Source organism: Tachypleus tridentatus, chromosome 6, assembly GCF_004210375.1.
Source record: "Tachypleus tridentatus isolate NWPU-2018 chromosome 6, ASM421037v1, whole genome shotgun sequence".
NCBI lineage: Eukaryota > Metazoa > Arthropoda > Merostomata > Xiphosura > Limulidae > Tachypleus > Tachypleus tridentatus.
In genome coordinates, this window is record NC_134830.1 from 36680665 (window position 1) to 36693642 (window position 12978).

The 12978-nt window shown below is 28.7% G+C and overlaps 1 protein-coding gene across 1 annotated transcript in view; it reads left to right on the plus strand.

Annotated features, from left to right (window-relative positions):
- LOC143252253 (uncharacterized) overlaps nucleotides 1-12978 on the plus strand; it is a 68637-nt gene that overhangs the window by 37981 nt on the left and 17678 nt on the right. The window contains exons 12-17 of the mRNA XM_076504109.1: nucleotides 2512-2734; nucleotides 4738-4857; nucleotides 6763-6939; nucleotides 7400-7486; nucleotides 7625-7708; nucleotides 8366-8461. Coding sequence (XP_076360224.1) covers nucleotides 2512-2734; nucleotides 4738-4857; nucleotides 6763-6939; nucleotides 7400-7486; nucleotides 7625-7708; nucleotides 8366-8461 — 787 coding nt within the window. The remainder of the gene's footprint in view (nucleotides 1-2511; nucleotides 2735-4737; nucleotides 4858-6762; nucleotides 6940-7399; nucleotides 7487-7624; nucleotides 7709-8365; nucleotides 8462-12978) is intronic.

Genomic DNA, 12978 nt, shown 5'->3' on the forward strand with positions numbered 1-12978 from the left:
AAAAGTTTGATATAATGGGTAGTTGGCAATAAACAATATTGTTAAAAACAGCATAATTTTTAACTGTCTTCTCAACTGTTGTTGTGCAGTCATAGATTGTCAGTTAAATCTACACTCTTTTCATATCATTATTTAATTTCATTCATTAGAATTGTGTTTTAATATGAGCTGCTAGTTCTTATAGTAATAAGGCAGTCTAATTGAGATGTGATTTGATTTGAAATCATTTTACCTTGTCATTATACTGAAATCAAGAATTTTTACTTATTGAAAGCACTTTGAACTTTGTACTAGCATTACTAGGGTTAGGCAATTAATTATTATAATGGAGTACATTGATCAGTGTCTCACGAAATAACTGATTATGTGAAATCACAATTAAATTTATTAATTTATTTATTTATTATAATGGAGTACATTGATCAGTGTCTCATGAAATAACTGATTATGTGAAATCACAATTAAATTTATTAATTTATTTATTAATTATTATAATGGAGTACATTGATCAGTGTCTCACAAAATAACTGATTATGTGAAATCACAATTAAATTTATTAGTGTCATGAAAATAATCAACCAGTTATTATTAATTTTTCTCATTACACAGGCCTATGATGATTTTATTGTTTTGAAATTTTTACATGTTCTACACTGTAAACTAGATTCAAAAATTATATCCTTTTTTCTCTGTCACATTCACATTTTTCACAAAATATTACGTTGTTTCACATAAGTGAATTATTTTCACTGAAATTGTCACTTTTTTTTTTTGCTTAAAGTGTTGACAACCACTGGCTATAGATTTCTGTAGACCAAACACAACGTGGAAGTCATATCAATTGTTCTAGAACCCAAACATAACAAACATAGTGATAAAAAATGTTCATTTTGGTAAATGAAATAATAATAATTTGATATAACCAAGAAATTTTTTCTTTCTAGTTTGTAAAAAAAACCATTACATGATTAAAAAAAAATAATTAGTATTATTTTTCAAAGTCCATGTAGCTGAATTATGGAAATCCATTATTAAAATCTAAACAACTTTTATTTAGTTTAGATTCAGTCCTGTGTTAATAGTGTTATAAGTTTTATTTTTGTCATCTTATATGAGTAATTGGTTAGTTTGATGCAATCCTTAATGTTTATGAGAGTTAATCAGTTAGCAGATTCTACTAACTGCATAGTTATTTGTTGCAAACAATTTATTCAGGACTGGAATTTATTGTAAATCCTTCTACAGTATTTGTAGACTGAACAAGCAAACAGAATTGAAGAAGTATTGGCTGCCCTTACATGCAAAAATCCTTTGAATATCCTTCTTTTTAATGATGCTCTTTCCCATTAAACCCTGCATGGAAAGGTGGTTAAGGCGCTCAACTCGTAATCTGAGGGTCACAGATTTGAATCCCCATCACACAAAACATACTCACCTTTCTAGCTCTGGGGGCATTATGGTGTGATGGTCAATCCCACTATTTCTTGGTAAAAGAGTTGGCAATGGGTGGTGATGACTAGCTGCCTTTCCTCTAGTCTTGCACTGCTAAGTTAGGGACAGATAGCCCTTGTGTAGCTTTGTGCAAAATTCAAAAACACACAAATAAACAGTTCCATTAACTATTGTTCTTAATTTTTAAAATTAGAATTGGCCAGCCAGTTTTCATGTGTCAGTAATTAAAGAGTGACTTCAAGCTATAGTAATGATACAAGTAGCATTTTAATTTTGTCCTCAGAACAGGCTGAAGTGATTAAAGAATTTCTTGATGACGAGAAACCCGTTAGAATTTAAAATGTATCTCAGAATGGCTGGTATGGGTATTAATGCTCTTACTGATAAGGAGAGAATGTTTTGACCTTCCTAGATCATCTTCAGGTTAACCTAGGTTAAATTTAGAACAATAACAGTATATTTGTTTTTTTAATTAGAACATTTCATCAGAATAGAATTAAAACAACAAATAAACATGTTTTAATTCTCATTATTTTCTTTTCCCAACACTAAAAGATGCAGACTCTCTGTGGGGAATAGGATTTGTTTAACCAGTTGTGGTATGCTGTGTATTAAAGTCTTTTAAGTTATAAGAAGTAAGGTGGGTGAGATCTTAAGAAACAATTGAAAATGTGCTAATTAACCATTTTGTTTCAAGGCTTTGCTTACCTGTTGTGACGGTTATAGGTCACTGTTAGACATTACAGTAAAGTAGTGATAGACAGAAATGTTTTTGTACAAATGAGAAGCTAGTATTATTAATATATATATACACACATTTTTATTTAGTTTTTCAGTCATAAGTGACACCAGCATATGTTCAACGTAAAAGAAATAGTTGTAAGTGCTGTGAAGTACTGCGTTTAGTGTATATGTGTACAACTTGTTTGTGAAAAATCTAATAGCCATGGGGAGATGTTTTGACCCAGAAAATGTTATTGACCAAAGAAGTTTATACATGAAAACCTGTGAGAAAAGAAATATGTATTAAAAAAATTGTTGTAATTTTTTTTTCCATAGAATTAAGGAAAATTTTACATTTCCGGCATATGGACCAGAAAGTGTCAAATTTGATGAAAACCTCATTTCTAAAACAACTCCTCCTGTGGAGAAGAAAACAGAAACTGTAAGGATAGAAGATTTATTAAGTCCACCTGGTAGACTTCAGAGACCAAAACACATAGTTATTATTCTTAGAGGACCTCCAGGCTCTGGAAAAACCTATGTAGCTAAGTTAATTAAGGTAAATTTAAGAATAATAGCAGAACAATTGTTTTAAAATATAATTTTTTTAATTTAAATGTAATTCAGTAAAACAATACTTTTTTTTCAAGATCATTTTTTAGGAACAAAAGAAATAAAGTAATTTGAGACCTGATTATTTGTCACTTAATACTGTTATTATTAAACTTTGTCTCACTGGGTGTTGTCATTTGTTGTTTAATGGTAGAGTTTTATTTATTTTATATCTTATAATAGCTGAATGTTTATATTACAGGTTTATAGGTTGATACTTTAACATATTTTTCTTTTTCAAAAGAAAGATTACACCCGAGAGATACACCTGTGGAGTGATAACACTACAAACAGAGGTTTTAATACACATGGTATATAGCATTTTGCTTGACAAGTAACACTGAAAAACTTTAGTATTTATATTAAATTATACATAAATCAATTTATATTGGCAAAAGAAATTATCTTTTGATAGAATGGTACTGACTACATACCTGGACTCAATTCTACAAGAAGAAAATAAATTTGGATTTGTAACACAATTTAAGGTGATAAGAATTATAAAGGTATGAAGTGTACTACTTCAGTTTATCTGGACATCAGTTTTAATGAAATATTGTTTTCTTAGTTATATTCCTGTTAATTTTTTATAAATAATAGGAAGAATTAAATTGTGTAAGAAAAATTCATCAGTGTTGATGAAAAACACTTGTTAAATGTTCAGAATATGTTTTAAGCTCATATTTTAATGCATTAATTGCTAATAAATACTTTTTTACAGCTGTAAATAGGCAGTTTCTTGGCTCCATTAACCTTGTGTCTTACAGTATCACTTTACACAGTAGATGTTGTTATATTTGTACTGTTTAGCCTGGTTGCTTAAATAGATATGATTGGCTTTGGTAACCAGTCAAAATTGGTAGCAAATTAAAAATAATTACTATTACAGATCAAAACTGTTTTTTTTTAAATTTAATTTTAAAAAATTTTGGTAAAAGATTATTGATTTCCTTAAAATGAGAACACTTTACACCTGATGAAACTCTGCCTAAACAATCTATCAACAAATACTTTACACCTGCTTCATTTTAAGCTCATATTGAAAGCTTATACAGAAGAGATAGTGATACAGCAGGTTGCATGTTCAAAGTGAATACCATGATTTCTTGCAGAATAAAAACAAACTTGTATTTATTATTATGTTTGTATTGCTGAGGTCAAAAGCTTTAGTAATATCTTAATTTTTAGATCCGTGTTCATTTAAGTTAGAATCTCATTATAAAATCAACATTATGCCTAGAAGGTTTCTAGGTAAGTCTGTTATTTCTCATAAGTGTAGGTACTTATGATTTTCTTATTAAAGTGTAAAGTAATGATCTTGTGTATTAACTGAATGTCTGTATTGAAGAAGAAATGTTGAATATAAATTTGAATTTATTGTGTTTACCAGTTTGTAATATGATAAATTTTTACTAAAGTATAGTTTGTTGTACTCAAAGAATCAGATGTATTACAAGATGTGTCCATGAATTGACATTAATCTTACTCATATTCTGACAAGTGAAGAATAAAAATGCTTTTGGTCATCACACAGTTTTATAACCTTTAGAATCTTTGAAATACATATCTTTAGGCTTTTTTCAGTATTTTTGTATATTGCATCTGGTATTCACTCATCTTCCACAAACAGTATTTCAGCAGTGTAGATGCAAAATCAGGTGTATATCAGGTTAGATATACTTTCTACTAATAGTGCTTGCTGGTATGTCATGATATGATTTTTGTATGAAACAGGTATTATTGTTATTAGATTGTAACGAGGTCAACATTTGTTTATTTATAAAAATAGAAAAATCTGTCACTGCAGTTATACTGTTTCCAAACTTTAAAATGTTTGTTGTGTTTGAACTTTTTTTTGTGGAATATTAATTAATAATATTGTCTTTAAAAACTTTTTGTTTCTAAATAAAAGAAATCAACAATAATTGATTACTTCCTATTGGCTTTTAGGATAAAGAGATTGAGAATGGGGGCTCAGCCCCAAGGATTCTTTGTCTAGATGACTATTTTATGGTTGAAACAGAGAAGCTTGTCAAAGATCCAGATACTGGAAAGCGCATTAGAAAAAAGGTTGGTGTTTAAAAAAGTTATTAGAAGAGAGGAAAAAGCAAGATACAAATTAATTAAAAGAGGATTGAGAAATTTATTTTTATTATAAGATAATTTTGTGTGATATTATACAGTGAGTATTTCATTTGAATGTGAATATTACTATATAGACTTTTGTGAACAAATGCTAGATAAGTACAAAAAGAATTGAGAGTACTAACTTCCAGTATGTTTTTATTTATACATGTTACACTTTTTATAGGAAGATGTGCAGTGTGGTTAGTTTTTACTGTTAAATGGGTACTTGTTTGTAATAATGAATGATATATATATATCATTTGTTCACAAAAGTCTATATAGTAATATTCACATTCAAATGAAATACCTACTGTATAATATCACATAAAATATAACATTATCTTACAATAATATACATATATTATTCATTATTACAAACAAATACCCATTTAACAGTAAAAACTAACCACACTGCATATATATAATATGCTTGCATTTGTCTGTCCAGAACTTTTCTAGCAAATGTTTTAATCAGATTCTACAAACTCATATCATTAGAAAGGTGTTTGTCTGACAAGTCAGGATTGGGTGATTGCTTTTCAGTTCAGAACAACCTTACTTATTTTTTGCTTATTCAAAATTTTCAATGCAATGAGTATGTTACATCATATCATTATCACATAATGACTCACTTTTATTTCCATATTACTTTTTTTATTTGTAAAGTATTCCTCACAAACAGCAGTTACCTATATGTAATTTCATTAAAAATATAAAAACATTACATTAAATACAATTTCTGTGGTCTTTCTGGACTTACTTAGGTCTAAAATATGCATGCACAGTTTATTCAAAGCCATAAACTGAATGCTTATAACTGTTTTGTACCCTGTATCTTATTATAAATACCATTACTTTATTATTTTCTTGTATGTACACGTACATTTTATTAAATAAAGTTATGACTGTTTGAGTTTTTTGTTTGACCATGTAAATTTTTTTCATCTAACACAATGTCTACAAGTAAGTGTAACTTAAATGTTGTGCATGAAAATGATAGAATAAGGAAAATTCAACCAAAGGGCATGGAAACTACTGCAAATGGTTTGCAGGTTGCAGCTTATGTATACTATTACCTGTGTCTCATACCAACTCTACTGTGTAGACAAAAAGCTTAGAATCTGAAGTAACACTTTTGGAGCATGAGTCAGGACTTAGTTATTGACTCGCGAATGTAATAGCACATTTCTAATTTAACAGGCTTGTTTATGCCTGAAGACAAGTCTCCACTGTCTTTAAGGTATAGCAGTTTATCCTGGATATTTAAGGCTAATGTTTAAATTAATAAGCCAAATCTTTGTATTCTGAGGTGAATTTGAAGTGTTTGTGTGTATATATACAGAATAGAAATTATGATGTTTTCTTATTTTTCTGCTTGTTTTGTATAAAATCTAATGTAGAATGGCTGAGCATTCACAGGAGAGTTTTATACAAATAAATAGATAGAAAGAGGCCTCAGATTTAATTTTCCCCAATTTCTTCCCACTGTTAGCTGTTGGTAATTGGTTGAATATATTTGTTTCGAAGCTTCTCAGAAGATTATTGAGGTGAAGGTTCTTTCAAAATTTGCTCAAAACCATTGAATAAATACTTTTAAATTACATGTTTATTGAGTGTAGGAGAGAGTAAATACAAACTGAAATAATAGTCAAACCAGTATTGTCCTCTGAATTCTGTAACATCATTTTATTTTGGTTAATACTATTTTTAGAACTTGCTCAGTTTTTGAAAGTTCTTTGTTGCCTGTAAGGTTAGTGATCATCAAAAGCTGGTTCTTGGATTAGATATAAATCTATAATTTTTACTCTGCTCTATTTGTATTTAAAATAATTCTTTATTTATCAACAGGAATTTGAATATGACTATGAGCCAGAAATGGAAGAAGCATATAGTTTAAGTTTACTTAAATCTTTCAAAAAAACAGTAGATGACAGATTTTTCCCTGTCATCATAGTAGATGCTGTTAATAGCAGAGTGAAGCAGTTTGAAAATTATTGGACCTATGCTAAACAGAAAGGCTTTCAGGTATCTAGTTTTGTAAATAATAACAAAAGGTGGGTGTGAAAAAAATATGGCTGTTTTGTCATAAAATATCATAATATTCATATTTCTTTAGATGATAGAAATAAGAGAGTTATGTTTTATTAAAATGCTAAAACTGTTAGCTGCTGTGCATGAAAAACAAAGCAAACTGTTTTTGTTATGAATATTAGATAGATTATATAAGGGGTGGAGATCTTTGTGTAAAAATCAGTCATATAAAACATCCAAATTATGAATAATGATAATTACATAATACTCGTGTCTAATTGTTTAAAGATGTGTAATTTGATTAATCATGAAATAATCACTAGAGAAAGAAATATAAATTTTGTAAGTTATTTTTTGGTTCTGACACACAATTATTTATACCTCAGTGGTTGTGATATTATATAACATTTATATAATTCATTGGTTTGGAATTAATTTGTATTTTAATATACAGGTGTATGTAGCAGAGATGGAGTGCATGGATCCCAGTATATGCCATAAAAGAAACATTCATAAACGATCTCAAGAAGATATTCAAAAGGTATGTTTGTACAATGTACACAAAAGTAACATGATCTGTATAAATCATATTTTGTGGCACACAGTGTTTCAATCTTTGCATTAAAAAAAGTATGTTATACATTGGACTTCAATAAATGTGTCATGGTTGTCATGATAGATGGTTAACCACTGGGAACCAACACCTACCAACTATATTGTTGTTGACATCCGATCATTGCTTCAAGATGCTGCTATTACTGAGGTATGTTCATGTACTGTATTTTCTGTGATTTTTATTACTTAGAACAAATCGTATGAAGATTTATTCAAGGGTAGTAAAATTCTGATAAGTTTTCATAGAAAGTCATCTTATCCACTTTGGTCTTGTCAGTAAGCTTCTTAAACCATGCGTTATTGTCTAGATTGTGATTACTGTCATTTACAGGGTATTTCTGGCAGTTAAGTTTATCATTATCATAAAAAACCATTTTAATGAGCTTCACAAATCAGGGATATTCATCTAGTTGTTATTGCAAATTAATAAACTTCAAAAACATGCATCTGTCTTGTCCAGTTAACAAGGAAAATACCCAAGCATTTTCAGATTGCATTGTAGGAATAACCATGTTTTCAAGCAGTTTCACCGAGATATCTTGAGTGTGTTGTTGGATAATGTCATAGCGATATTCAAGCTATGTACCTAATTCTAATTACAGTTATACAGGTATCCTGGTCCTTCTTTGCAGGGTGTGTCATAGTAATATCCTCTTTATTTCCCTAACTGTTAACATGAATTACTAACTTTAGTCAAACCAATATCAAAAGGTGCTCCATGCATATTTCAAGCTATAACCTTAAAATATTGTGTTATTTATTTAATCAAAACGTAACATATAATAACCTTAGCTTGTTTTTGCAGGTTGAAATGGAAGACTTTGTACCAGAAGAAGAGAATACTAAAAGTGAGAACAAGCAAAGAAGTGATGATGAAGATGAAGATGAGGAAGACTTGCCCGTAAGTAGTTTTACAGACCTTTATGTAAAATGAAAATGTAGGATTTTCTATAGAAAAATTTTTAACATATGTTACATTTAATGTAAAATTAGTATTTTTAGATCTTTAAAAACCATTCTATTTCAGACTTGTTTTTTTTTTTTTGTTGTTGGTTTGAGTAATTTAATATTACATTATTTAATGAAATAAATGAAGTTAAATTTTACAGCCATTTTTCTAATAATAACAAAATGTAAATTAGAGTATTTGATTCTGCTCTCATGTAATGAAATAAAGAAATGGAAAACATTCTGACTCTGTCTAGTTGTTATGTTTATAAAGTGGAGTTCTCAACAGTTTGATAGTTTATTTTGTTAGTAAGTCATCAATCCAACATTGAAAGGCTTTCACATTGCTTTTGATTGGCATATTTTGTTTGTTATTCATTTACAGTTAAGTATCTTTTCATTAACTGTCATTGATATTAATGCAAACTGTGACCAGCCAAATTAGGTTAGAGTTAACCACAGGTTTTAAAAAGTTTGCTTGAGTGGTTCACAGAAAGCTTATTTACAGTAAACTTTTAAACATGCATCATTCTCCAGATACCAAATAATCATACAAAATCATGTATCAGATTTTAAGTTGCTGTACACATAAAAGGATTAATTATCTTGATCTAATACATTGTATACATTTTCAACTAAACTAAATATTTGTTTATCATGTTAATTATAAAACATTTGTCAAACTATCACTTAACAAGGTTACATTGAACAGTATGGTACACTGAAGTATTATTCTTGTAAGAGTTTGAAATATAAAAACACAACAGAGTGTAATTGAAAATTGTATTTTAATAAATATTTATTTGTTGAACAGATGACAATTTTTGAAAGTCACTAATTTTGGCTAATTGGTAGACACCCACTATAAATTCAGCTTTTTTCCCTAGTGTATGTAACATGGCTTTTAGTGACTTGCTTATTTCTACTGCACACACTGCAAAGCTTATTTTGTGTTGTGTATCTGTAATATGTTCAGATTACTACTGGAAAATAAAGTGTGAGCCTTGATCACTTGTATATTCTGATCATTTTCTAAAATTGTACAAATAATTGCTAAGACTAAAAGTCTTACAATTTGAAAGCTTGGAAATAGAGTCAATAATTTCTTTACCTTGAATAATGTGATGTCTCACTGAGGAACTGGCAAACTTCTAGGGTTGAATTTGGAAGTTTTTTATTGTCTTGGAAGACTTCATGTTCTGTTTGATGCATGTGTTCTTTTGATAATTCAGCTGATTTATTCTTAGACAACCAGATTCAAATGTAGCTACAGATAGTGAGCTGTATTCTCAATAAATAAATAAATAGATACACCATCTTCAATGTGTGCCAATCACAGGTGGTATTTATTGGCCATTTAACAGCACCATGACATGGTATTATGATCTTTTGTAACTTCGGATGCAATTTATGGTTAATAGTTATAATTAAATTTAGGTTTGTATATGGCTTTTCTCAGCAGGAACTTTGTATTATTTGTTTTATGCAATAAACAGAAAGCATTGAATATAAATTGTTGACATTTTGTTAAACTCATCCTTTATTACAAAGACATACATTTGTTAATCACAACTATCAGCTCCAGTTAGAAGCATCTTGGGGTCAATTCTGACAATATCTGAAAACTCTTTAAAGAAAAGCCATCTCAGAAAGTTAAGGAAAAAAAGAATATATTACAATTCAGAAAAAAAAAAGTGTTTATATTTTAAATACACATTTTCCAGTAATAACTTTCCCATAAATAAGGCTTTACAGTTCATAAGTTTTTCTAGATACCTGTAAAAAACGTACTGTAAAAACAACATAAATTAACTATTTAGGATACAGTAGCTTTATATTAATTTTTTGTAATTCATTTTGCAGCTTCATTTGTAAATTATAGTTATTTTGAGTGCATAAGGGATCCATTAGACACATCATGTTATTTTAACAGGTTTTGTTTTAAGGTTTTATAGAATAAAGTTAAAAATTAGCATACTAGAAACTGGTTATGTATTGCTGGTGTACATATAAAGTTGATCTAAGTGCAGTTAATGTCGTGTGATTTGCTTGTAAGTGATTTAATACATCTTCAAGAGCACCATTATTCCAAATGTAAAATATTCAGGAAAGACTAAATAAACTAACCCACTAGTGTCCTGTGTAATTAGGTCATTTGTACATACTGTGAAGTGTAGAAAATAAATAGACCTGTAAGTTAAATATCTCACTCATTAATTGAAAAGAAACAAGCATTGTGACATTATACATTTTTGTTAAGCTTTCATTTCCTTCATTCTACCTACATTTACTTTGTTTTACTAGTTTTAAAACTTCTAATACATATGAGGTTAATGTATAGACATACATTAATATGTAGTTGTAAAGTTTACTTCAAGTCTTGTTCACAGTTAAATTTTTTTTTTATGAAAATAAAAATATGTTCTCATCTCAGTTTAAGCATAATACGCAGCTGAGGTTTCGATATATAATACAGAGACATCAGTTTCTTTATTAATTATTGTAAGGTGGTTGGCACGTTTTTCAGTGTATTTTGACAAATAGAAGCTGCCATCATGTTTTATAGTGATGATGAAAAACATTATTTAATACAATTTCAGTTCAAAGTGATTTCATATGACTTGCATAATACACTTGAAGATGAAACATTGATGAGTTTTTATAGGGTTTTTCTTTATTGTGTAAAGTTAAGTAAACATTTTCCTACTTTTCTTATACTATGAAAAAACAGTGACAACAATAGCAGCTGTTTATGTTACTAGCTAACAGTAGTTTTCATAATGTATCCAACTACTCTGTAAAAAAAATCATACATGTATCAATTTTTTTTTAAATTCATCTTTCACTTGCTTTCTTCTTCACGGAAGTTGTAGTTCTTTAATCCTAATATCATTCTATGTATATCAGAATTAAGAACATATGTTAACTGAACTGTTAGCTCTGTCTTTTCAATAGGCCCAGCTAAACTATTCCAATATTTCAGAAACTGAAAATTCGAGTTGTCACTACAAGAACCTTTTTCATAATGTTCACTTATGTTTATTAACATGGCTGATATTTTACTTGTTTAATTAATCAGGATATTTTATTTATATTACCTTGTGAATTATTTAGATAAAATTTGATGATAGGATGAGGAAAAAAAAATAAGTTTGGATTTTTTTTTAAATTTCCAGTTTAAAAATGCAAGATTCTTCCATTATCTGTAAACACCATAGAAGATATAAACAAAGCTATTAGGCCTACCTTTATTAAAGAAAAAGGTTGGGGCTAATTAAATAATTTGATTAATTTGTTTTGTTTAAGTGCATTTTTTTTATTATGTTTATGGTAAAGGAAAAAGTAACTAGTCAATAGTACAGAATATAAAGAGTACATTCTTTACGCACGTCTAAAATTAATACTTGTGAAGAGGTGTTGAGTGTTATTCGTTTTAATGACCAAAATAAATATTTTGATACTTCATAATAAAAAGGTAATAAAGATATTATTATATAGACATGTATCATGTACCCTTATTTGTGAGTACTCAATCATATGTTCGTCACAAACTAATTTTTAAGTGCTGGACATTTTCAAATTATTTCTAAACATTGATGAGACCTCCTTAGACAATAACACCTTAGTTTTATTAATCTACTGTTTCTGAACTTATTACTTTTTGTACGAACTCCGGTTTGAACTCCACATCTATCTTGCTAAAATAATTTATTAAGAACAGTTCATCTCATTACGAAACAGGTGAGAAGAAGGTAAGTGTATATATTATTTGTATTTTAGTATTCAAACTGTGTCTGCTCCAAATGTTCTGAGAAACGTGCAATGCTGAAATAGAAAAACTTACTCTTTGGTGTCTTAAGATGCCACTGTAACATTACTGGAAAAAGTCATAAATGAAATTGTAACACAATGTGTTATGTTTTATAAACACACAAGTCTTGAATAATTTTAGGGACATGAAGAATAACACAAATAATTGACTTTTTTCTGGACATTAAATTCTTCATTGTGTTTACATTTTGAATTTATTGTACTTTCTCTGAATACTTTGTCATATTGTAGGGTAGTGAAGTTTAATGAAGAAGTGAATGCCCTGAGGCTTGCTGTGTATTTGTTAATTCTCAGGAAAATATGTACAATCTGCATTTTCTTTGTGTTTTTTGTGCTAACCCTAAAGTCGTGTATTTTTTTATGTTAGTATTTCGTATAACATTTGTCACAAAATTATATCGGTGTACACAGTAAAACGGTAGCGTTCACTGGAAAAGATTTTTTTTGAAAATAAAATGAAACAAAAGACCTTATCGTATCCATCGTCGGTCAGGATACATGCATGAACCAACTACACTTTACAAACCATAGTTGATTTGTACATAATATGTGAAAGTGACTGGATAAAAAGTAAAGCAATAACTGATATCCATCACATAAATTCAGTGCAAGGACTATAATATACTTAATAAAATGATT